Source organism: Triturus cristatus, chromosome 6 (assembly GCF_964204655.1).
Source record: "Triturus cristatus chromosome 6, aTriCri1.1, whole genome shotgun sequence".
Classification (NCBI taxonomy): domain Eukaryota; kingdom Metazoa; phylum Chordata; class Amphibia; order Caudata; family Salamandridae; genus Triturus; species Triturus cristatus.
In genome coordinates, this window is record NC_140589.1 from 1,395,768,222 (window position 1) to 1,395,795,384 (window position 27,163).

The 27,163-nt window shown below is 43.3% G+C and overlaps 1 protein-coding gene across 7 annotated transcripts in view; it reads left to right on the forward strand.

The window, feature by feature from the left end:
- The window catches only part of RALGAPA2 (Ral GTPase activating protein catalytic subunit alpha 2), a 1,855,355-nt gene that overhangs the window by 588,185 nt on the left and 1,240,007 nt on the right, over positions 1-27,163 (forward strand). For all 7 annotated transcript variants that reach the window (XM_085612413.1, XM_085612412.1, XM_085612410.1 and 4 more), the window contains exon 12: positions 17,538-17,675. In XM_085612413.1, coding sequence (XP_085468539.1) covers positions 17,538-17,675 — 138 coding nt within the window. The remainder of the gene's footprint in view (positions 1-17,537; positions 17,676-27,163) is intronic.

The following is a 27,163-nucleotide window of genomic DNA, read 5'->3' on the forward strand; positions in this document are numbered from 1 at the left end:
CCCTCCAGATTGGAGAGTCCAGGACATTTGGGTTTTGATCCCGATGTTTTAACCTCTGCCCTGGATTTTGGTGAGACTGACTCTAAAGCTGCTGGGTCTGATGACCTGTATCCTACTGGGGAAGCACACCCGATGGCACATGTGGGTTCTGTAATGGGTCCTGAAGTCCCAGTGGGTACTGCATCGGGAGAATATTTCTGACCTGGTCCAGATCTCGAAGAAGACTGCAAAAGTTCTGCAGTGGTGGTTAATGGATTGCAAACGGACCAGCGGCAGAGCCCTCTCCCTTCCCCACCCGGAAATGACAGTGGTGGCTAACGCATCACTTCCCAGTTGGGGCGGCCAGCTGAGAGAGATAGAGATCAGAGATCTCTGGTCTCTGGCAGAATCCCAGTTCCACATCAAACTTCCAAAGCTGAGGACATTACACTTGGCATTGAAAGCCTTCCTTCCATCCATCAAAGGAGGCTGGTTCAGGTGTTCACAGATGGCACTACCTCCATGTGGTATTGCAACAAACAGGGTGGAGTGGGATCGTAGACTCTGTGCCAGGAGGCCCTGCTCCTCTGGACCTGGCTGGAGCGACAGGACATCTTCCTGGTCATGCAGCATCTGGCAGGATCTCTGAATGCCAGGGCAGACAAACTCAGTTGCTGATGACTTGTGGATCACAAATGGCATCTACACCCTGAGGTGGTGCAAAGTCTTGCCCGAGAATGTGGAGAACCTTGGCTTTTTCTATTTGTCACCGCCAAGGACGTGCAATGTCCGCTCTTCTGCTTTTTGAGGTTTCCATAGCAGCTCAGAGATGCGTTCTGTTTAGACTGGAACCTGGGACTTCTTTATGCCTTAATGCTGATATCGCTCCTGCCCCGAGTTCTCAAGAAGATTAGAACCAACAGGACCCAAGTCATCCTAGTGGTTCAGGACTGGCCATCGAGAATCTAGTATCCCGAGCTTGTGAGAATGAGCATCTTTCCTCCGATCAGACTGCCTCTCCTGGAAGACCCTTTTTAGCAGCAGCAGGGCAAGGTTCTACACCCAAACCTACGCACCCTCCATAGCGACAGTTGAAAGCCTGTGTTCAGCCTCTAGAGATCTGTGATGCCACCTTAGTAACCAGGCATTCCTCAACAAAGACTTTATACCTCTGCGGTGCGGACATATTTTTTCATGGTGCTCCCCATGTCATGTTGACCTGCTTTCATCCCCCTTGTCAGAGTCTCTACTGTTTGCGCTGTCTTTAGCCTGGCAAGGCCTGGCCCTGGACACCGTTATCTCTTTAGGCCATATCAACTTTTTTCGTGGTTGCTGGATCAGCCTTCACTGTTCAAGTTGTCTGTTCTGACACTTTCTTAAGGGCTTGAAACCTTTGTTCCGTCCTACTCCTTTCATCATGCCCCAATGGAACCTTAATTTAGTCCTAAAGTTCCTCATGGGTTTCCCATTTGAGCACATGCATAGTTGTCTTGTCAGACTCCTAACATTCAAGATGGCCTTCCTGGTGGTCATTACATCGGCCAGGAGGGTCAGCGAGCTTCAACATCTTTCAGTTAACCCTCCATACACCAGCATTTACCAAGACAAACTAGTTCTTCGGATATGTGCATAAGTTGGTCACCCTTTTCCATTTTGTCCAGAACATCACACTGCCCAGATTATTCGCTCCACCTCATCCTCCTAAAGAGGAGGAGAGACTCAACCACCTGGACCCAAAGAGAGCTCTTCCTTTCTACATCGACTGCACCAAAACAAATCGGATATATGATCAGCTCTTCACTGGGTTCACTGGAGTGAAAAAGGGCAAAGCAGTGCAGTAACAGACCATATCTCAATGGAGTGTACTCTGCATCACAATCTGCTATACATTGACTAAAAAACAGCCTCCAGAGGGCTTGTGGGCCCATTTCACTTTACAACCACATTTAACTGCTTGGGGATGCCCATACATCCTGTTTCAGCAGATGTATTTCTCCATACCACTCCCCAGTGCCATCGCCTCCTCTTGCTACCTTGTATTTTAGTGCCTGCTTTTGGCATCCTCCACTTTTTCTCTTTACTTGTCTCCAATCTGTTCTGGCCCACTCCTATTTTGTGGCTATAGCTACTGCATTCACGAACACCTCCCATGAACATGTCTCCCACACACAAGCATTCATACATACTCAAACACCATTACTTGTGCTAACACGACCCAGAAAGCAACATACACCATAACACTCTACAAATATCACACAGCAATCACAGACACCATCCCACAAACACCTCTCATACACCTACTGCCATACAGACACATGACACACTTGCGTTACACAGATCACTTTCTCACATACACAATCTTTCTACATGACCAGCACACCTACATTATTTTTCTCTGTCTCTTTGTGATGGACACTGTTGTGATGTATCTCCTTATTATGTAATGTGATGTTTCTTTAAGCATGTCCTATAATGTATTTGGTTATGGAATGCTCGTGTCCTAGCAACCCTCTGCACTTGTTGTCTGTGGAGTCTGTAGGCAGAGCTGGTCCACTGAGCTCTGTGTCTTATGTAGCCAAATAAATAACCAGCTTACAATCCAGTGCCTCAGCTTGGTTACTACAAATTCATATACTGCTGCTGCACATTCTGTCTGTTCTGTTTGTGAGAGTATGCGTTGCTGTTGACTGTGATGTGAATATTCCCTGTATGAGGAAAGCATACACCGATGCTTCACATGCTGTATCTGTGTGTATACACCTATGTCTTGCACTGCTGCTGCAACTTCATTGTTTTAGGGAAGCCTGTACTGCTGTAGCTCATAGTGTAATTGTGTTATGTATTAGTGTAGGTTGGTAAACACCTTTTCTGCTGTAAAAAGACTGCTTGGTTTTGTCAATATAGTTTGCTTCTTTGTCGTGTATCCAGCATGATCCTTCTGAAGTTCAAGGTAAATTTGTTTCATCCCCTCCAGTATGTCAATTGCCTCATGACAGTCTATGGCCCCTAATAAATAATCATATTTGAAGTGCCTTGTTCCAGTGACAGCCCTGCGCCAATGCTTTTCTTTTAGTTGTATAATGCACCACTTTCTGGCATGAATCGTTTTTTCAGTATACAAAATCAGCCTCCAGGTCTGATAATGGTGTTGCCCATGTAAAGTGCAGGTGATCTTCCCACAAAAGAACACCAGAAGCAGCATAGGGAGGGGAAATCCTTTTCTTGCTCAAGGAAGAGATACCACTGCAAGGACTATTGGTATCATGGTGCTATCGCTAATACCAGACTCTTTCTCAATGTTGTAAGATCTCCTGGCTCCTAAAAAGCTATGGATGAAATTCCCCAGGCCTTCGGCTGACCCCAGTGCCTCTTCCTGGATAGCTGTGCTGGATATTTTCTGGGTGACCCTGCAACCTTATGCCACTAGCCACGCAGGAGAAAGTGTCATCGCTGTGGCAAGGGAAAACGTTACAGTGAGCCTTTCCTTTGGTACCAAAGGTTCACCTGTTCGCCTTGTCTTTGGAGAACAATGACAATAGACAAGTAGGATGAGTCAGAAACTGATGTACTCCTGCCTCGTTTTAATACTGATACCAGCTATTATTTGGATATCCAGAAAGCCAATGGTCTAAAGCCATATTCCTAGATACTTCACCAGAAAGCAACATTTCCTACTCCTCTGGCCCTACCTCGAAGAAGGTTTTGTCTTCCACAACACCTGTTCCGAAAGTGGAGGACTTGGAAGGGGCTTTACCTTCTGTGGAAGTACAGTGGAATATTCTGACCAAGTTTTGGCAACCCTCCATAGTTTCCGAAGAGCCTTTGCTTCCTTTTCACATGAATTAAAGCATATAACGGTTGAGTGGGACAAACCCTTTTCGGGCTCAGCACTCCATCGTCTGATAGTCAGGCACCATGGAGGTCCTTCGAGTGACCCACACTTGTTTTCCTCACAAAGATCAGTGGAGATTCTGGTGGTCCAGATGTCTTGCTCTCAGCAGAACTGAAATGCCTTGCCTATGTCCTCTCTGGACAGAGTCTAAAACTTGAGGCTTTGGATCAGAAAGATATTGCTCACTATAGCTTGAGTTTGTGCGTGAAATCTACCTTTCTTTTTGGCTGGTATGTCCTTGTGATATGATAACTGGCAAAAGTCTTGTTATCAACCTGCCAGAGAACATAAAGAAGCCATTCTCATACCTCATAAGTGAATGACTGGATGCACCGTTATATCTATTGAAATGTGGCTTGACTGTGGATCCTGATGCCCAGTTTGTGGGCACAGCTGTCTCACTACAGAGACACTCTTAAATGTTGGACTATGCTTGGATGTCCACGCATGCTTATGGATATACCCTTTGATGGAGAATGACTACTTGTAGAGAAAACGGATTCTTCCTTGGAATGCTTCAAGAATTACAAGTCAGTGACCGGGACTCTGGGCCTGACCTCCTCTGCATGGCAGTTCCGTCAACAATTTGTAAGTTCTGTGGGTAAGCATCTAAGCCTGTTCAGACACCTTAGCAGATATATCCTTCCTCTGGAGACAGGGGTGGATCTCAAAACATGAGCAATAGCATACTGTCTCCCCACCATCCTCTTCAGGCTCTGCTGCCTCTAAAACTCTGACTCTTCCTCACCGCCACCCTCCACCATCATCCGGTGCGGGCCTCCAAATCTTTATATCAACACTTCAAAATGATCCAGAAGCACCAAGTCATCCAGCTGAGGGGCCAAGTCTGTCATTCCCTATCTATAGTTCATGTCCTGCCAGATCACACCCAACTCTCCTTTTGAGCATGTCTCCGGCTCACACCTCGATCTTGGAGGCAAAAGTCCTTGCCTTACTGGAAAAAGCCATTGAAGTTGTGCCTTCAGAAGAGAGGAGCACATGATTTTATCTCCTTTGCTTCCTGGCCTGAGGCATATTCCTGGCCTCCACCTTCTTCATTCACAAGAAAAGTTTAAAATGCTATCCCTGAGTCACATCCTGTTGACCTTGAGCTCTGGAGATTAGTTGGAGTCCCTGGACGACCAGATGCCTGTTTTCATATTCCTATCCACTGGAGCTACTTGAGGTTTAGGATGAGGTTTTAACATTATCATTTTGTAGTCCTACCATTCAGGCTAATGATGGCGTCATGCGTTTTTACAAAGGTACTGCCCATTGTGACAGATTTGCTGCAGATGTCAGAAGTATTTCTGTACTTGGATGACTGACTGGTGTAGATGGAGTCCCAGATGCTGGTTCAGGAACATATCCCGAACATGAGGACTCTTCTCTACCTAAGCTTTACAATCAGCATTGAAAATTCACACATTACTTCCACGCCGAGGCCTTTATTGGAACAATGCTTAACAGTATCCTAGTGAAGACCTTCCCTCCTCATCATGAGAGCTTCGATATTTGGACAATGATTCTAATGTGTCTCTCTCAAACTTGGATCCTGGTCCTGCAGGTCTCATGGCCTCATGTTGGTGCCTCAGTCAGATGGTAGATGAGGGCCCTCAAGTAGTGTGTGAGGAGACCGTGGTTGCAACATCAAGGGAGCCCTTTGTCTCAGGTACAGGTCTTCCACTTATTGCACCAAGGTCTGCACAGGTAAATGGGTAGCTCAAACCTCCTGAGTGGGATCACCATTTCAGCCCCAAGGAGGCTCAGGCTACTGTGGTCACCGAACCTCTTCCTCTTTGCTGCACTGGGCTGCTTAACTAGGCAACAGAACTGCATGGGCCTCTGGTCTGTGTCGAAGCAGTGCTTGCACATAAATATGCTCTACCTGCAGGCAGTCTGTCTTGCCCTGACTGCCTTCTTTCCTTCAATCTTAGGGTGCAATTCATAGTGGACCCTATGTTTGGTAAGCGATTTCCTTGTAGAAGTGGGTGCACCAACAAGGTTTCTTCCTAGGGCAGCTCAGTGGGCAGGCTTTCTCATTGTGAGGATGTATGCTCTCAATTGACTTTTACTATTGGATCATGAGTGTTAGCTACATCCTGAAGTGTCGGATGTGATCTTCTTGAGATTGGGGTTTCCATTTGTGTATCAAAAATTGCTTTATAGGTCAGTTAGTCTCTGCGCTCGTGTATGTTTTCACTGATCCTGCTCACATCCAGAGTACTGCTGATATTACAGAAGGATGCGGCTTGACAGATTCTGATTACTCCAGACTGGGCTAGGAGGCTTTCTTACACCAAACTCTTGGCGTTTCTGCATTTTTCCACCTCTTCCCCTCCCGCAGAAAGCAGACCTGCTCATTTGGCAGGATGGTCGGGCCCTCTACCCTAATCCCCAGATGCTGCTGTTGCACATGTGGAAATTTGTGCCACCTAAAATCCTTTTGCTTTCCTAACGAGGTCACAGACGTTATCTTGTTGGCCCAGAAGCCTGCCACCAAATCAATTTATTCAGGCATCTGGAACACATATGAGCAGTGGAAGGCATTGATCCTTTTACGTCTCGGCTGTCCAACTACTTGAACAGCAAGGTCTGGTGGTGGCTGGGGTTAGAGGCTACCTAGCAGCGCTCTCTCCTTTTATGTGCCTTCCTGTTCAACTTCTCCTGCCCATTCTTTTCCAAGGTGATTTCTTCCCTTCATTTTAGTTTGAATTGGTTTTATTGAATTTTTAGTTAACTATACAGACATACACGGTATTCAACACATTTTATGTTGGCCAATGGGCTGGTATCTTAGTTGACAACGAGCATTAGTTCAGATGTAATCGGGACATGTGTGTGCTTCTAGCCAGCATTTGCTTCCACTACATATATATACGCTGTGCATATTGAGCCGTAAAACCTTCTGCAGACACTTGGTGCCTGTGTACACCATGTGTATTGACCAAATAATTACTGACTGTAATGTTCTGTTAAAAGAGGAGGCAGGTGTTGGGTAAATGGGACAACATTAAACATAACAGGTAGTTGTGTGTAAAACTAGAGCTCTTCCTGGTCCCCCATATCAGTGTGTCTCCATTGTTCACTATTGTAAGTAGAGCCTTGCGTATGCCCTAGGACTCGCAGCGAGCGGTGCGCGATCATGTGTGCTAGCTTTGAACCCTCAAATACATCGTCGTCTGAACTCGCTTTCCTCCCCTAGTGCGTGGTCTGGGGAGTAGCTGTCAGCTGGGGGCTGCGTGGCTATCTCAGCACTGTACATGTTTTGCAGTCCGATCTTTATCGCATCCCAGCTTGTAGCTTGTAACGCTTTCTGCTTTAGCCCATATCAGCATGGAGCACCTCCACGCCAGTATGTGAGGGGGTGCAGAGACCTTCCACCTTCTGATTATCAGTCTCTTAGCTACTGCAAGTCCTAGGTCTAAGAAGAGGGATGTCACCTTATGTTTCTTGCTTCTACGGTAAAGGTGTAGGATAGAAGTCTCCGACTCAAAGGGGAGGGTACACTCTGTGCATTGAGAAAGGGCGTCTGCTGCCACCGTCCAGCATTCCAGCAGGCTAGGCCATTCCCATAGCATGTGTAACAGGTCTGCGTTTGTGAAGTGGCAGCAGGGGCAGGTAGCGTCATCGCGACCAAAATATATATTAAGTTTAGCCGGGGTGAGGTATGTAATCTGTGTGATATAGAATTGTATCTTGGGGATGCACGAGCACACGACCCAAGAGGGCCGCCTCCCGGTGAGCTCTGGTACGTTTCGCCCGTTTTTTGACTATTTATTGCGATATTCTAGTCAGAATTCTTGTCTAAAGGAGGTCGCTGGGTTAGGAAACGCTTACCTGCTCCAGTGAGGTGATTTTCTGGACTTTCTGTTTGGTGGAAGTGGTGTTTTCCTCCTTCTGGTTCCAGCTCCCAGCTCTGCTCTGAGGTACTGCCCAGCTTGTCTGTCAGGGGGGCGGAGTGATTATTCAAGAGAGGGCCTGGCTTTGGCCTAACCACTCCCACAGTCTGTTTTAGCTGCTGCACCAGGCATTTTTTCAAGCTTTTTTTGTCAGAAATAATTGCATTATCCTTATTTTTGTATCTCTATACAATTTTAATTCCTCAAGTAGGAAAATGGAAAGTAAAAATGCTCAAACACCTTATAATATTTCAATGGTTTCCGTCTTGCTTTTTGGTGTTATTTTATTTTTCTTTCTTTGTTTGTATTTCTAAAATTTATGTATCCTGATACCCTCTGCGGTGCACACAGTAATTTGTTAATTCGGCTGAGCCCCAGGGGGCCTATTACTGCCTTGATGTTGTTGAACATGTATATATTAGCGGCCGGCCCTGGTGGTTGTAGGCCCATGTTTGTATTGAGTTTTTATGTGCAATAAAGGTTTTCGCACAAAAAAAAAAAAAAAACCTTATAATAAAAGGTAGCAACAGGGCTCTCCTCCTCCAGTTAAATCTAAAGTGGTAGAGTCAAGTGAGCCTTCCCTGTCATTAATTCTTGACGAAATTCAGGCACTTCGTACCCACACGGATACAATTTCATCAGAGATTAAAAATTTGCGCAAAGACATGGCTAGTATGTCAATGAAAATTTCTGATAATTCAATTAATATACAAGACAATAGAGTTAAAATTGATGCTTTTACTCCACTTGTGGCAAAAATTTCTCCTATAAAAGATAAATCGTATCCCTCTCGACCTATATTTCTTTTCATCAGGCTATATTAAGCTCTTTTTTGGGGCACACAGAAAAAATACTCTCTTGTACACATCACTGTTATTTCTTTCTTTCATATTTTATATCTTTTTCATCATCATTTTTTTTAAATATAAAAAATTCATTCATTTCTTTTTTTGGACCTGTATTGTTATATACAAAACCATTCAGAATATCACCAATTTTACATATATAGTTATTTTTTAGAAGAGAAAAAACTGTACAAAACATATGCTTAGTGTGTATCAGTTAGAAACAACCTAAGGAAATTAACAATGGGTTAAAATATCCAAAAATCACAAACCCCTATACTTTTCCACACCTCTTCTCATTCCACACACATATCACTTTCACACTCTACATACATACTGCCTGTCCCAGAACCAGACTACAAGCACAGAGGAAACCACTGGGGTGAGGAACTCAACCCTCAGATATTGTGCTGAAAACTGGGGCGTATCACTCAAACTGGTCGACGCGCGTTTTGATGGCTTGTTTCATTTTATATGCCATCTTGTTCAGGAAGTGTTACTTTCGAACTTTGTAACGGGTATGTTGAGGGGAAAGACCGGTTATCTTATGCTGTAAAAATATCAGAGGGTACTTCTAATTCATTTATCGCTGTGTTTATTCACTTGTCCAATATTATTCTATTATTTTGCCATAGTATCCTACGATTTTTAGTAAGAATTCACTTATTGTAGAGCAAAACTTCACTTCAATGTAGTTCTTACATCTAAAATGCCACAATCCTTGGCATCGCTCAAGCTTTTGCCATGTTGATGTCTTTAGCCTTCTTTTTTCTCTCTTCTAGTAATCATAATATATGGGGATTGCTGTAGCAATTTTCAATATTTTCCTCCTTTATTGACCCTTCAATTTTGCGGCAAAATCATACGTCCAGCATAGTCTCATGCACTATGCTGGACGTATGATTTTGCCGCAAAATTGAAGGGTCAATAAAGGAGGAAAACATTGAAAATTGCTACAGCAATCCCCATATAGTATGATTACTAGAAGAGAGAAAAAAGAAGGTTAAAGACATCAACATGGCAAAAGCTTGAGCGATGCCAAGGATTGTGGCATTTTAGATGTAAGAACTACATTGAAGTGAAGTTTTGCCCTACAACAAGTGAATTCTTACTAAAAATCGTAGGATACTATGGCAAAATAATAGAATAATATTGGACAAGTGAATAAACACACACCGATAAATGAATTAGAAGTACCTACCCTCTGATATTTTTACAGCATAGGATAACCGGTCTTTCCCCTCAACATACCCGTTACAAAGTTCGAGAGTAACAGGTCCTGAAGAAGATGGCATATAAAATGAAACAAGCCATCGAAACGCGCGTCGACCAGTTTGAGTGATACGCCCCAGTTTTCAGCACAATATCTGAGGGTTGAGTTCCTCACCCCAGTGGTTTCCACTGTGCTTGTAGTCTGGTTCTGGGGCGGGCAGTATGTATGTAGAGTGTGAAAGTGATATGTATGTGGAATGAGAAGAGGTGTGGAAAAGTATAGGGGTTTGTGATTTTTGGATATTTTAACCCATTGTTAATATCCTTAGGTTGTTTCTAACTGATACACACTAAGCATATGTTTTGTACAGTTTTTTCTCTTCTTAAAAATAACTATATATGTAAAATTGGTGATATTCTGAATGGTTTTGTATATAACAATACAGGTCCAAAAAAAGAAATGAATGAATTTTTTATATTTAAAAAAAATGATGATGAAAAAGAAATAAAATATGAAAGAAAGAAATAACAGTGATGTGTACAAGAGAGTATTTTTTCTGTGTGCCCCAAAAAAAGAGCTTAATATAGCCTGATGAAAAGAAATATAGGTCAAGAGGGATACGATTTATCTTTTGTTGTACTTTTCCCCCTTTTCCCTGACCTTTAAATTGCTTTGTTTCTTAGGGGGTTGCCTCATTTATCCTGGAAAAAATTCTCCTATGCCAGCCCTTCTTCTGGACATGGAAAATTGCAACAGACAATACAATTTACGCATTTTCAACTTACCAGAGTATGTTGAAGGTTCCAATTGTAGATTATATTTAGAGAATCTGATTCCTGGCCTTCTAAACATCAAATTTCCTGAAAAATTTGAAATTGATAAAGCACATAGGATTCCATCCCATCGTAATCCTCGTCACACAAAACCTCGACAAATGATTTTTAAAGTTATTCGCCCCCATCATTTGGTCCTGATAAGAAAAGCAGCGTGAATAATTCCTTCCTTGATGGTCAATGGAAATAAAAAATGTATCCACCAAGACTTTGCTAAAGAAAGTGTTTCAATTCATAAGGAATTTACTACTTTTCGTCCTCAGCTTAGAAGTCTTGGTTTTAAATATGGTCTGTTTGACCCATCAACAATGCGCATTTGGAAAGATAACTTCTCTAAGGCCTTCCATCGACCTGAAGATTTAAGATTGTTCCTGGACCAACATTCGCAGCATTCAATGGATACTCATGACTCTGCTACTTAAATATTACTTTTACGTATATTTCTGACTAATTTAAGGTTTATTTCCACACGGGGCTCCAACGGTTTTCGGTCATGCTTGTAAAGCGTGTGTGCGTTTCATTCCTGTTATTAATGTTTAATGTTTGTCGTTTTTTCATGTTTTGTTTGTTTTCTCTTTTACTTACTCTCTCATTTTCCCCTGTTCTGGAGCTACTATTTTTCACATTCTTTCTTTACTTTTTTTCTCCTCTTCTAAATCTTCTTACATTAATTTCTATCATGGCTAATGTTCATAATATTAAGATAGTTTCTTTAAATGTCATGGGGTTACGTCATCCTGTTAAGCGTACAAAGAATTTAGATTATTTAGGTAGTTGTAAAGCAGATATTTGTTTTTTTAAAGGAAACACATATTGGGGACAACATCTTAGATTACATGAAAAAAAAAGTGGGTTGATAGTATTTTTCTTCTCCTGCAAATGGTAAAATAAATGGAGTTGCTATCCTTTTTGCAAACAGATTACATTGCCAAATTTTGAGTAAATTTTCAGATACGGATGAAAGATATGTTATAGCTAAAATTAATATTCATGATTAGTTTGTTTTTATTAAATGTTTATGATCCAATTGCAGATAACCCTATTTTTTGGTCTACTCTAACAACGAAGTCCTCAAGTTGGGTAATGTTCCTCTTATAGTTGGAGGAGATTTTAACAATATTTCTGATCCTTTATTAGATAGATTATCTCTTACTTAATTTCGACCTCCTAAAGCTTTTTTTGCTTTTAAATCATTCTTTCAGACTACAAAATTGGTTGATATATGGCGATTACACTTTCCTACAGAAAACATGTTTACATTTTTTTTCTAACCCGCATAATTCTCACTCTAGGCTCGATTATCTATTAATTTCTAGACAACTAATTAACTCTGTGGTCACTCCTGTCATTGGTAATATTGATATTTCGGATCATGCCTTAATTTCTTCTATTTTGAAATTGGATTGAAATTTTACAATGCAATCTAGATGGAGAATGAATACTAGCATTCTTCCTAATTAACAAAATAAACCCAAACTCTTAAATGCCATTCATGATTATTTTCTTCTTAACCCAGAAGGTTCTACTTCTATGGTGAATAGATGGGACGCTTTTAAAGCTTATATTAGAGGTGCTTCTATTTCTATTATTGCACATGAAAATAAAAAAAATAGCAAATATTAAAAATGTGGATAAACCATTCGCAAAATATGACACTTTTTATTACGTCTAATGATCCTCAATATAGATTCAAATTTCAAAAACTTGTGTATGAATTTAGTTCAATCCTTAGCAGAAGAGCTGGTATTCAACTTTCCAATTCTAAAGCAAAATTTGGTTTTAATGCTAATAGATCAGGAAGACTTTTAGCCAATTATTTACGCATTAAAAAAGATAAGGCACAAATAAATTCAATTCATGGTGCTAATGGTAAAATTGCTTTATCCCAAAAAGATATTGTTAATGAATCTCTAGATTTTTATACTAATTTATATAACAAACCTAACTTTGACAATTCCTTTTTAATTGACTCCTTTTTGACTAAATGTGGCTTGCCCAAAATTTCCCAGTCAGTTAAAACTGAACTCTATTCGCCTAGAACTCATGATGAAATTTTATCTGCCATAAAATCTCTTAAGAAAAAATAAATCCTCAGGACCCTATGATGTTCCCGGCAAATTTTATAAAGAATTTCAGCTACAGCTTATTTCTCATTTATTTCAACTTTGTACCTTTTTTGGTTATATGGGAACTACTACGGGTTCTTTTACTGAGATGTTAATTATTGTATTACCCAAACCTAACAAAGACCCTACGCTTGTCTCAAATTACCGTCCTATCTCTTTAATAAATCAAGATTGTAAACTGTATGCCAAAATACTTGCTACTAGATTAACTTCTGTGCTAGATTCTATTATTCATCCAGATCAATCTGGTTTTATGAAGAATAGATATTCTGCCAATAATACAAGAGCTTTACTACATGGGATAGAACAAAGTTCCACTCTATCCCTACCTTCAGGAGTTCTCGCTTTAGATGCTGAAAAAGCTTTTGATAAAATTCACTGTCCGTTTTTATTCCGTACTTTTGTTATCATTTAATTTTGGAGACATGTTTATTCGTATGATTTGTGCTCTATATTCTACTCCTACTGCTCATCTATTTATTAATGGCCAAATTTCAAACCAGTTTTCTCTTTTCAGAGGTACAAGACAAGGTTGTCCCCTCCCCCTGCTTTTTTTTTCTTCTTGGTATTGAACCCTTACTTGTTTCTATAAGAAAATGTGATAAAATTATTGGAATCAATATCAAGGAAGTTACTATTAAAACTTTAGCATATGCTGATGATGTACTGTTATTTATTAGCAATCCTTTATCCTCACTCCCTTCTTTATTAGAAATTATTTCGTTATATTCCACAGTTTCTGGATACAAGTTAAATACTAATAAAACAGAATGTTTTCCTTTAAATATTTATTGTACACCTGACGTTACCCATGAATAAAATCATTTGGCAAAAAGATAATTTTAAATACCTTGGTATTTTGTTTTCTTCATCCCTGAAAACAACAATATCGTTAAACTGTGACTCCATCGTAAATTATATTAAAGATAAAATATCCAAATGGTCCTCACTTCACCTTTCGTGGTGGGGTAGAATGAATTCTATAAAAATGACTAACATTTATTCCCTTGCCATGATTCCTACTCCATTTCCTTTAAAGTTTTATAAAGATGTAGATAAACTCCTCTCTAAATTTCTTTGGAACAACAAGTCATCTCGTATTAGCTATAAAAAATAAAAAATGCCTAAATGTAATGGGGGTTTTGGTTTACCAGACTTTCTTCATTATCACAAAGCTTTTATTTTAAAACAAAGTTCTCTTTGGTTCTGTCACTCTTTTTTGAGTAGTCACCCTACCTAGTTTCTTATTGAATAAATGTTAATTGAACCTTTCCCATTACCAACTTTGCTAACTATGTCTAATAAATCGCAATTTTTTCATTTTCATAAATCCGTTATTTTAAAGTCTACTAAATTAATTTTAAATGATTTAGATTAAATCTTTCACTCACCCTAATCAACTTCCGAAGACATGTCACTATGGTATAACCCAGGCATAAAATTGAATAGAAATGTTAGATTTTGGCATTCATGGATTAAAGCTGGTATTTTTTACCTTAAAGATGTTTATTGCAATAATGCTTTTATATCATTTGAACCCTTACAAACAAAATGTCTTTTACCTTCCTCTGTTTTTCTCAAATATGAATATTTATGTAATTCTATTTTAGATTCATTTCCTCATAATATTCCTTCTAATGTTAATTCAGATTTATCAATTTATATTCAACTGTTTCCACATTATCCCATGGTGTTTCTATATTATATAAAAAAATGTCCATCTCTCAAGGAACCAACATCCATGTGATCTCAACATTCTGGAATAATGAACTCGCATCCTCTTTATCTATTGATACATGGAAAGTTATTTGGCTTAATATTTCTGGTTGGTTACCCGTTTCGCTCTATCAAACAAATTCATATATTTTATATAATTGTTTATGGACTCCCATTACGTTTATTTCAAGCTAAACTTCTTCCGTCTTCAATTTGTTGGAATTGTAATTTGCATACTGGTTCATTACAACATATGCTTTGATTGTCCTTTTGCTTTTAAATTTTGGACTGCAATTTGGGTTATTATAAAAAAGATACTTAATATTCATGATGATGTTTCATTCAAACTGTTAATCTGCAAATCTGTTCTTTCTTAAAGAGTAGATGACTTAGAAGGTAAACTTTTTAATATTTTAGTATCAGCAGCTTTAAAATCCATTACAACTTGTTGGAAAGACGTTTCTTTATTATCTGTTCATAGTTGTTGGTCATGGGTTATTTTTACCAGAAGAGGTGCTCAGCTATCGTTGAATGGTATTATACATAATTCTAATTTTTATCATTTATTTTGGAAACCTGTTGATAAGTATTTATCTTCTTAAATACACATTTGTTTCTAGTCATTTATAGTTATTTTAATTGTTCATTCTTCACTTTATAGTAGCTCTATTTAACCATTAATAATAATATATTTACATATACTTCCTCTCCTTCCCTTTTGTTTTTCTAGGATTATTATACTGAATGTTTTTGCCTATTGTAATTTAATTACTGTTCCATTATCTTTATATTGTAATTAGGTATTTTTATGGTAATATTTTCTCTATTGTCTCTTGTTTATTATGAAAGCTCAATAAACTATTTTGAACTCTAGAATTTTATCTGACGGAAGCGCATATTCCTGGGGATATGCGTAGGACTCTCTAATACCAAGGCCCATTCAGGATCTGTAAGTGTGCAGTTCAGGTCCCCTTCCCAGTGGAGCCGCAATGGTGTCAGCGTGATTGCTGTATGTTGCCTGAGGGAAGTGGCAAACCACCAAATTAGGTGTCTGCCGCGCCCCATCATGTGCAGGTACTGTATTGTAAGATGTGTTGGGGGCTCGCTGGTCACATCCCCCCCATGTAGTGGCTAGGGTGGTCAAGAGTGAGAGGTGCAGCAGGAACTGGCCTGGGTGTAACCCGTCTTCTTCAACTAGTGTAGCATAGGTTATTAGGGCACCCAACCTGTAGAAATCGCCGATATCTCGAATCCCTGCTTCCCACCAACTGCGTAATTCGGCTGCCTAGTTATGGTGCACACCCTGGGTGCGCCCTCTAGTGGTAAGGCAGGTGCGTATGGTCTCACATTTCTGGTGATATACAGGCCCCAGCGATAACATCTGAATTTCACGTTGAGTAGCAACGGCTCCGGTGGTTTCTTCTGCGCACCTGCGAAACAACTTGGTCAGAGCAGCTTAGGGGTCAGGGCGGGTTTGTGGTTGCTGTAATGTACAGTTGGCAATAGGCCAACCACCTAGCTTCCCATTGCAGCTGCGCCGCCAGGTAGTATTGTTCCATGTTTGGTGCTACTAGACCTCCCTGATTCGTAGGCAGGTAGAGCCTCTTAATAGCTACCCTATGCCAGGAGCCACCCCAGATACAGTCTCTGATGATCCATTCAAATGTGTGAAAGAGGGGTGGAGGGATATATAAAGGCAGGTTTGTGAAATAATATAGAAATCGTGGGAGAATCACCATTTTCGTGAGTGCCACCCGACCCGTCAGCGGGAGCGGTGATTTCGCCCCTTAATATAGCCTGGTCTTTCTTTCTTCCAACTTTTGTCCCTCCTCTGCAGTCAATCAAAGAGGAGAAACAAATGCCTAGACTGGACCTGAAGTGTGCAATATCCTACAACTACATTGACTGCATTTGACAAGAGAGAGTGGATAATCAGCTCTTTGTGGTCTTCAATGGATGAGAGAAGTGCAAGGTGGTGATCGTGTTGGATCACCCTCTGTATCCAAATCTGCTATGCCTTGGCTAAGTAATATACTTGTAAAGCATGTGTACTCATTCCACTAGTGCTATGGCGGCTTCCACAGCTCTTTCAAGAGGTGTCCCAGTTGCAAACATTTGCCGGGCAGCTATGTGGTCATCTTCGCGTACTTTTGCAAAGGAATTCTGTCTCACATTTTATGCACGTAATGATGAGTACTTTGCTGAAGCTGTTTTGCATAATTCCCTTGGTTATCCAACACTACTCTGTCCCACCTGCCACATAGGTACTGCTTTGGAACTCGTTCTTCAGGTGAGTAGTCTGCTTGAAGATAAATCCTTCACAGGAAAAAGATGCCTGCCATTGGTAATCATGTTTGTGGTGGATCCATATTTTCCCACCGATTATTCAGTTCTCCCTCCTTCCCGATGAGCTAGTGCTACTTTTAAAATGATCCCAAGGTGTGCAAACTTGTTGTGTGCTGTATTTGTCGTGGTCGTGGCTCTCTTAATTCCTCTCTGCATACCTTGATGAGGAGTGGAAAAGGATTTCAGGAACTGATGTCAAAGTGTGCCTAATTTACCCCATTGATGCAAACCTGCAGACAGGGCTGCACCTGTTGCAATGGAGAGCCATTGCTGGGGGAAATAAGTTTTATGGACCTCTGGAAAGAGAATTCAGAGGGAGAAGCATCGGCTGGAAGATTATGTATCCACCATAAACATAGTTAACGAAAATAAGTAACTTATTGTTCTTAAAAAATGGTCTTTATTTATGGAGGTCTTGTTTGCTTTGTTTTATAGCCTTTTCTTGTCACTTAAGTCAGAAACCGAAATGTAGGCAAGAAATGCAATGGGTTGGTCTTTTCTTTAAATATTTCTGTTCACGGTAACCAAGTGATTCATACCATAATTGTGATTGACATTTATGTCTAGTTTCTTTATAATTTTGGATCTGCTTAGCATTGCTATTACAGAAATGCCAAGTATGTACTTCACCTACTTATGCATGGCAATCTTGTACCAACTATTATCAACACATTTTTCTTAAAAGGTCTTCTCTGAACATTCTGGGCACAAGCGATCCTCTAGCTGGGGAAGAACTAATTCCTTCACCAATGCTGTTAACAGAGGGTGTGTTTTTGAAGAGGAAAACAGGGATGTTAAAGCAGGTGATCAGGCTGCATTACAGGTATGGAATTAATGTAAAAAAGTAGAAATATCCTTGTTCTAAAATATGACAATATTGCATCCCAAGCAGATTTATTTAATGTACAATAATATTTTCCATTTTGCTGATCTTAGCATTTTGTATGCCAGTGATATTTAGTATATTAAAATATGTATTTATTCCCCCAGAGGCGTATCTCTGTCCTCACGTGTTTTCCCTTAGTTCTGTACAGATTTTCATATCGGTGACAAGCGAAGGACACAGCAAACGTAAAATCAAGTTCTTGAAATAAATATATTGATTCCAAGGTAGCTGTAGTTAGTCACATATCGATATGGTAGATTTTGTTTCGATGGCACTGGGGCTCACACATAATCATTCTCTCCATCTTTTATTTGCACATATTCATATATATTGGATTCCTTATGTGGTTGCATAAATCTTCATATATCACTTCTGAAGTTTTTCACCACTTTAAAAAATATAGTATACACAATATTTGCATATACCAGGACTTTTCTTTTATTTCTGCCATCAGACTGACATATTGATACCTTAATTTCTAGAGAGAATTCAGACAATTTTAGAATAATTTTTCGGGTTGGTTTTCACCTGCTGCTGCCTTATTGCAGTTCAATTTTCCACCTTTTGTTTTTCACTAGTTCCGTTTCAACATATGGCCTAGTTAAAACAAATAGGAATGATTTATAAGGATTATATTATATTTCTCAGTTTTATGGGGAGTTTTGCAACATAAAAACAAGAAAAGGGAGTGGTGGCGGTATCCATTTAATGGGCAGTAGGTCTGGAGATCCTATGATGGATAGTACAAATGTAATGGATTTAGTCCTTCTTTACCATCCCCCACTGCCTCTGAGATCCGTTCTGCAGACTAGGTTTGTGGTACCTAAAACTCGACTGGCTCGCATGAAAGGTCGTTCTTTTTTCTTACTTAGAGCCGACTTTATGGAACTCCCTGCCAGCAGCCTTGAAAGATTCTGCAACTCTCCTCGCTTTCCGTAAGGGCCTACAAACCTGTTTTTTCTAACTTGTGCTACTGCTTCTTCCTTCTGCCCCTATTCTCGCCCTGCGCCGGGAAACCCTTTGGGGTAGCTGTGCGCACTATAAGTTCCGTAATAATAATGTTTGCATAGTTGGATAACACTGAATTTTTGGTGTGGTTGTATGAACTTTGTCTGCAATTTGAAGTATGCTTTCTGATATAACCTGGGCTAAGAGACCTTCGTTTGCAAGAAGAAAGTCCATTCTTATAGAAGACGTTGCACATTAGCTTTCAAAGCAAAGCCTACCCAGATGTTGCAGGGAAGTCAGTGTGGGAGATGGCCTTAGTGCATTGAAGCAGTCTACTTGGATAAAGCTGAACAGATGACCATTAGAAAACTATTTGGAACTGTAACTCATTAAGGGCCACAGTCTAGTGATTCAGTCTGCTTGGACTCCTACGGATACAAATTTTTCATGAACCACTTAGAGAACATCTATATGCTGATAACCTTCCTTCACAACACTCTCCTCTGGCTCTTCACAGAGGGCTAATGCTCTCATTGTTTGCTTCCTAAGGCAGCAATGCTAAAACCATCTCCGCTAAACTCTAGCTGGTGGCTTAAGTATGTGAAATTCCTCTTGAAGGAAAACCCAGTTATGGCACACCAGCAATAGAAAAATAGTGTGCATGGTGTTCTTTTATGAGGTTACTGAGCACTGATTTAACATCGGGCATTAATATTCCTTAGTTCAGTAATGCTAAGACACATTTCTCTTTGTTGTGACAATGATCTTATAGTCTTTCACCCTCACTTATGGGTATAAAAATGAACACTCTGACATAATGGTGTTGCTAAATGGAGTCTTGCAAAATCAGACCGTGATGCCCAGTATAGGTCTCTGTCTTATATTTTTCTAACGTACACCCCTCAGTTTATTCAGCTGACGAATCACTCAGCCTCCTTCTGAAACTTCAGTGTTGTGTATTCCCCCTGGATTTCTTTTGTTTTTACTTTTATGGAATTAATTTGTTGGCATATTTGACCTATGGGGAATGGAAGGTACAAAACAACTACCAGTGTTTGTGCCGTTCCACAATGAAATGGCGAATAATTGGGTAACCCCAGGTGATATATTTGTCTTTTAGACATAAACTGCTCAAGAGTGAAGAAAACCCAGATCCTAATACAAATATGATTTTTTGAAAAATTGTTTCTCTCTATCAAACCAGTAAAGTCATGCTCTCACCTGCTCTACATCCAAGGATAACCGGAAGGTGCTCCTTTATGCCCTGTGCACATTGTACTTATTTGTGAAATATTTTTGGTGTTATCCCACAAGGTCTCTAGGGGTAAACACTGATTGGCGTGGATCGATCAAATTTGGAATGTATGGTTTCAGCGTTGTAGCCAGGATTGCTGCAAATAGTTCTACGTCACTGTTCAACAGTGAGCTAGAGCAGTACGAGCTGCAACTCGTGGAGTCCTTTCTTTGTGAATGACTGAAGCTTTGTGTTCAGTCATGGTGTTCGTCACCTCCCTTGTTTCACAAATGGAGTTTAAAAGTTTGGTCAGAATGGGGATCAGAATTGTGCAGTAGGTTTTATTAAAGATAGGAGAAAATCTTCAGGGCCAGTGACTTTTCCGTTCTTCAATTTGGATATGCAGGAGATTTCTTTTTATGAGTCTAATGAGTTGATCTAGTGCTTCTGTTGGGTATTCTGTTTGCAACTGCACATGTGAGACAGTGAAGTTGTATACCTACATCTGATGCCTCTGCAGCTTGGTAAAGCTTACCATAGTAGGAGCTAAAAGCTTCAGCGATGCCTTGTCTGACATTTTCTCAATTGCATTTGTCGACTTTGTGGTCTACTTTTTGATGTGTTGCCTCTTAGTCTACAAGTCAAGATATTTCCCTCCCTGTCACCCTCATGATAGTATATTTGTTTAAAGCACAACAGAGCATATTCTGCTTTTTCTGTGTCTAAGGCTGCCAGCTGGGTTCTGGCAGCTCTGAGCTTCGAGTTCCGGTACATAGGACTCCAAGGAGTGACACTGTTCTTCAGTCTTTGCTGTAAGCTTCTCCACTGCTTCTGCTCATGTAGGGAGCGTTCCACTGTGTGACAGTTGGAGCGAGTCCTGAGGAGACGTCAGCGGTGGCTTCGTGTGTGCAACGTCTTGCTCATAAATGCACTTAAGTACATCCTAACCTGAGTTGTCGATCCTTCACCACAACAGCTTCTGAGTCTGCTGTGAGAAAAACTTGAGCCATGTTATTCAGGACATCCCAAAAGGTACCTACACTCACTGTCCCATTGCCATTTTCCTGTATGTATTGCTGTAGGGTGAGCGCTAATTAATTTTTTTAAGAGGTGTCTCTCAACATCGCCTCTCTTAAGTCGCCACAGACCTCTCTGGAGAATGTGTTCAGCCATAGAACCAAAGAAATAGGGAGTGGTTTGATAGCGTCATTGGACAGATATCAGAATCTACAGCTTCATTGAGTAGGGCTGCATAGAATAGAAGTACTTGGCGATACATATAGTAGTAAATTAGATTTTAACAAATGCATTTTTCAGAAAGAAAATTGTTCTTATGGCATAGATTAGTCACATGAGGATACCGTCAAATCATCTCTTTCAAATCTTTCTTCATAGCAATGGTTTTGGGTCAGAACTCATTCCGTAGACCAGTTATTCTGCTTTTATGCCTGCAAAGATTATAACCTTGGTCCACTCTTGCAAATACATTAGGTCAAGAGGCCTCCTCCAGGCTGCTTCAAGAGAGGCTGCCTACTGAAGCCAATCCCAGTAACTCTCCTTCCCACTCTTCATGCTGGTGGAAAGCTTGCCTGTCTCTGCCATCTCTTCTGCTGAGGGAGTTTCTATTCTGGGTCCCAGACCTTGGGGGCCTTTCTTCCTTCAAATGTAGCTGAAGCTTCAAAGGGGTGGATCTGTTTATGTGCCAAGACTAATGTCCAGCCTTTCTCCTTCCCCTCCTGTGGACTATCCAGATGGAGAAGGGGACACGGAAATCTGCCCCGGGACACACGTGGGTGGGTCAGTTCAGGCCTGTAATGACATGATACCTCCAGTCTTGCTGGGAGCAACTTTTAAATGTTCATCAAAATCAGCTAGTGAAGGGCAGACATGCGGCTGAGTCTGCATCATGCCCTCAGCCCATCACTCCACCTCATTGCTAACAAATCAGCCAGCAGGGCCCTTCTCACTTTGTGGGCTGCAGGGCAAGAACTATCAGAGCTAGTCTCGTCAGTGGTGGCTTCCCTCGCAGTTTTTGGTGGCCCATGCTGTGGGAGCAGTATAAGTATAAGCAGGGCACCTAGTAGCAAGAGGGGCATGGGTTTGCACCTGTGGCCCGTTGGGTTGCACCTGAGGCCTGTTGGGTGGCTACAACTCAAGATGCACTCAGGACCCCAGCACAGGCTTGTGCTGTATGGTCCAGCTGCCACAGTTCATCCACAGGGTGGGGGCCAGTCTTAACACCTTAATGTCTCCCCAGACTGTCCCTTCACAGCTACTGCTGTCCCTCAGCTGCATCGTCAAAGTATCCCTCATTCCTGACATCTGCAGAAATCAAATCAGCTGTGCCAGATGTGCTGTATCCATAGGTTTTCTGAATTGTAGCAAAGAGGTGTGGCTCTACTGGGTCCATTGGGTCTCAACTTAAGCTAGAGGTGCATTGAAGGTATTATGGCAATGATGGAGGGGAGAGTCTGTGTCTGTTCTGCCCACCATTGAATGACCAACGTATATAGCGCGAACAAATGCCCAAAGGTGTCCAGGTGCTGAAGCGGTTCGATTATCTGGCAGGAACATGAGCCCTCAATAATAGACAATTACAAGGCAAAAAGCCAGGGCTTCAAAACTAAGGTGTAACTCAAGACAAGAAATTGATATAGGGAGAGTATTACAGCTTAGAAGCTGCTACAGCAAATGCTCTTCCTCCCCATCTCACCCTCCTGTACCTGGTGACCACTAACCGATTAATATTGGCGGAACGCAGTTATCTAGTGGGGACATAGTGTTGGAAGAGGTGTCTAATTCCCTCCGGTCCTGAGTTATGCAGCGCCTTATAAACAATACATAGGGCCTTGAAAACAATTTGTTTCTCCTCTGGAAGCCAATGTAGTTTCTGAATGGTAGCTGTGATTAAATGATGTTTTGGAACATCTAAGACAAGTCTTGCTGCCGCATTCTGAACAAGTGGCAGCTTATTGATGGAGGCCCTATTTATGTCCAGATAAAGGGTATTGCAATAATCCATCTTAGATAAAATCAAAGCCACCGCTGCTTGCTTCCGCACGGGAACAGAAATATCTTCCTAAGGGTCCTTATGACCCAGAAGCAAGATGACACTCTCCTGTTAACCTGTATATTGAAGGACAAGTTGTTGTCAACTATGACACCAAGATTCATTTCTGAGGCAACAGGACATGGACATACTCCAAGCATTTCTGGCCACCAAGAATGGGTTCATATAGAGTGTTGGTTACCAAAGATCAAATCCTCTGTTTTGTTCCTATTCATGTGAAGATAGTTGTTTTTCATCCAGGATGCCACCGCCTTCATGCAGCTGTTAAAGTTGGTGGCTGAGGCCTCTATTTGTATTTTAGTAATGTATCCCCACACAGTATTTTAAACAAAATACCCTCATGGATCAGGAGCTGATCGAGGGAGTAAAGAAGAGCATCAGCATGACAATATTTATTAACCACACAAAAAGATGATGGACGGAATGCTGAACGTTGTCAAACATTCACCCCTCATACAGAGATCTGGGCCTAAATCCATTGTTTTTTTGATCTGATAGAGACTACTAGCTGCAGATTCCTTAACGTACAATTATCCCCAGGCGTGAGACTGGACCCGGAAAACTTTCTTTGCCCCAGCATCTCTGCGCGCCGGGGGCGGTACCACATGACTCCGCCCTTATGTCGTCCGTGGGCGTGACGTCAGCGAGGTCACATAAGCCCCACCCAGGCGCGCTGACATCAGTTTCCTTCTTTTCCGCGTGCAACGTGGATCTGGATCTGGATCGTGTCCCTGTCCTGTTTTCAAACCTTCTTTTCATGCTTTTGCGTGGGGGGACTGTGTGCGAATGCCTTCAGGCTTTAAAGCGTGCTAGTCTTGCGCACGTCAGATGTTGGTGACGGACTCTCATCCTATTTGTATGTGGTGTTTGGGCAATCACCATGATTCCACGGACTGCGACGCTTGCCAGCATCTAAACCCTAAGTCCCGGCGGGAGCGCCGGATGAAGCTCCTCTCAGCCTGGTTGTCCAGGACTGTGTCGTCCCCGCGTCCATCCCCCGCGGAGGGGTCCATGAATTGCCGCTTCCGATTTCGGCATCGCCCGTCACCGAGGCCCCTCGGGCGTCGCTTGCTCATTGGTAAGTCTCTTAGCTTGTCTCCGAGGCCTAGTCCCCGCTCTGCAAAGGGCGCGGGTTCTCCACGGGACATGCGGCCTCATTCGTCGCCACCCTACTCGCCGTTTCCTGGTGCCGGGGCGACTAGGGCCCAAATGGAGGCCTATGCTGCTGTTCTGCAGGCTTCCTTGGCCCCTCCTCCTCCTGGGGCGCCCGCGGATCCCTTGCCACGTGTGGGGCCTTCCGCAGCGTCGCCGGCGGCTACGGCACCGACGGGTTCGGCTTCAGGCTCTGGAGGTGTGGTGTCATCTGGGTGCGGCCCTACGGGGTTCCCTTCTTCGGCCCACGGCGCCTCTGCCCCGCCGCAATCCCCGAGGGGGTCCATGTGGTATCGCGGGAGGACGCCGAGACTCGTGGCTTGCCCCCGAGTCCTCCTCGGTCTTCTGGGCAGGTGGCAGCCTTGCCAGAAGCCGAGCTGACGCCTCTCAGGCGCTGTCGGCTGTCGACCCTGGCGGCGTCGCGGGTGCTGGCTAGGGGCCGGGGCGTGTCCCCGGGTCCCTCTCGTCTCTCCACGCAGGCGGCTGCTTTGTCGGAGGTCGAGTCGGTGCCTTTTCGGCGCCGTTCTTTCGCCGCCCCGGAGCCGGTCCCTCTCCATTCCCCTGGCGTGCAAGTGGTGGACGAGGTCGTCCCTGCGTCCCCTCCGGCGCCTCTCGACCTCACGCTGGCGCCTGTGGTGGACTCCACTGCTCCGTGCCGGCATCGGGTTGTCGACTTGTCTGTAGATGCCCCCTTCTCTCCGGAGGTTCATCAACTGTTTGTCTCTTCTTCCCCTGAGACGGGCCGCCACGCCGTCGCTTTTTCCCCGGCGTCTTCCAGGGAGGGCTCCTCGCCGTCCCCGCGGCCACAGCCTTCCCCAGAGGCACCTCAGGTCCCCCACGTCCGTCAATCTTCCACCATTCCGGGGCTGGCCTTTTCTTCCTCCAGCTGGATTCAGGGATGGCTGGCTTAGTTCACAGCCATCGCCCACGGAGGAATTGCTTTCCCCCCCACGTTGCCCTACGGAGGCGTGTGCGGCCTTTGCCTGGGCCATTTCCACGGCCGCTGGCATTTTGCAGATGGGCGACCCTGCCACCCCATTTCCTACGGATCATTTGCTGGAGGTTCTCCATCAGGGCTCTGGTGGACGGGAGCTGCTTCTTCCCTTCGAAGCTTCGCTCCATAATTCTCTTCTGGGGGCCTGGGGGCATCCTGCTACGGGGGATCTGGTGCCCCAGTCGCTCCTCCACCGCCACCATCCTGCTCCGCACGACCCAGTCTGCCTTTCTTTCCACCCTTCTACTCAGGGCCCTCTTCTGCAGACTGCTTTTCTTTCCTTACCTTTGGTGTTGTTTCCCCGTCACCATGCTTGGCTGAGGGACTGCGTTTTCCCAGAGAATGTGAGGGAGCGTCTCGTTGACCTGCCCTTTGACGGGGTGCTTTCATTTAATACCCATGTGGATGCTGCCATTCAGAGGCTCCTTGCGGGGCTCCGTCCTCCCCCTCCTCCTCCTCCCCCTCTGTAACTTGGCTTTGGGTCCTTAAATTGACCCCTTTGTGCTGTTGGCTGCTGATACGGCCCCTTTGGATTTTGTGGTTCTTTGGTTGTGGTCCACCCATATGTGTCATCAGGTTGGGCCTTCGTGTGTTTTTTGATTGGCTGATTGTTAAGCCGTCTGTGGTTCTATCTGCAGGTCCTTTTTGTTCTGTCCTCTGCTGCGGGATTTTTTCGCTAAGAGGCGTTCCAATGTTTTCTTGGGACGTTTCATACCCTGCCTTTATGTTCTGGTCCTCTGCTGCGGGTTTTTCCCGAATAGGTGTTTCCATGTTTTAGTGGGACGTATCATACCCTATGTGGGATACTTGTAGCTATTGAATAGCTCTGTCTTGCGCTGGGGAGGTATGGTTGCCCCCTTTTTCGGGTTCCCTGCCTTTCTTGGCGTCACTGTATACCGCTGGTGCGGTTTCTTGTATCTTGTCCGGGCGCGGCTTGCGCTGCTCCGGGTTCCATCATTCTCGGTGTTCACTTCATCGCTTGACAGTTTGACATGCTGTCTATGGTGTCATGTTGTGGCGTTTCCGCCCTCCTGTCTGGCGTTTTGGCCTGGTCCTCTGTCTGGTAATCCAGGGGGGCTGGGTTTCTCCTGGCTTTCCTGTGTTCTGGTTGACGGCTTGGTTCGTCCTCCATGTCTTCCCCTTTTTGCCTTATGCCTGGTTCCATTTCTCTTCATAGGTCGGTGTGTGTCTATTGTACGATCCTCCTTTGGGGCTTGTTCTGCATTTCCTTGCCCCTGCCCTCGGCTTGCGCCTGGCTCGTTCTGGGTGCGCTGCTCCATTGTGCTGTTTGTTGTCGGCTGTGCACGCCTGCTTGTGCTGGCCCACCGCCGTGGCCCTTGTTTTGCTAGCTTGTGCCCCTGCCTCTTGTTCTGCTGGGGCTTTGTGCACCTGTACCTTTCTTCTTCTGCCTGCGTTCATTGGCTGTGGAGCCGTTCCTGCCTTGCCTCCTTCCTTGCGACTGATGCCTGTTCGGCTGTCCTCTGTCGCTGTGTGTTTTCTTGTGGCAGACTTTACCTCAGGTTCTGCCTCTTCTCCCTGGAGTTGGGATCGTTCTTTCCTCCTGGGTGCTCCTCTGAGGCTGTCCCTACGAGGGTTTGTGGCCATTGCACTTTGCATGGGCTTGGGGTCTCCTGGTCTTCCCTTTGCCTTGCTGGGTCCATGTGTTTCTTCCTACTGGGGAGGTTCTCTCGCAGCCCTCCTCCCCTTTGGGTATGGCTTGGGTATCTATTCTACGTTAAGGAATCTGCAGCTAGTAGTCTCTATCAGATGTACAAGTTACTTACCTTCGGTAACGATGTATCTGGTAGAGACGATTCTAGCCGCAGATTCCTTCACGGCCCGCCCTTCCTCCCCGTTCTGCGAGGCCTTTCCTGGGGTTCCGTGGCTGGTCTCCTGTGGGTGTCCGCTTCGCTCTGCTCAGAAAGGATAATTGGTTCTGCTTGATTGTTCCACCCCTTCCCTTATGATACATGGTCGGTTGGTTCATGTGTGCTTCTGCATCCCTCCACCCTGCCTTTTCTCCGGTG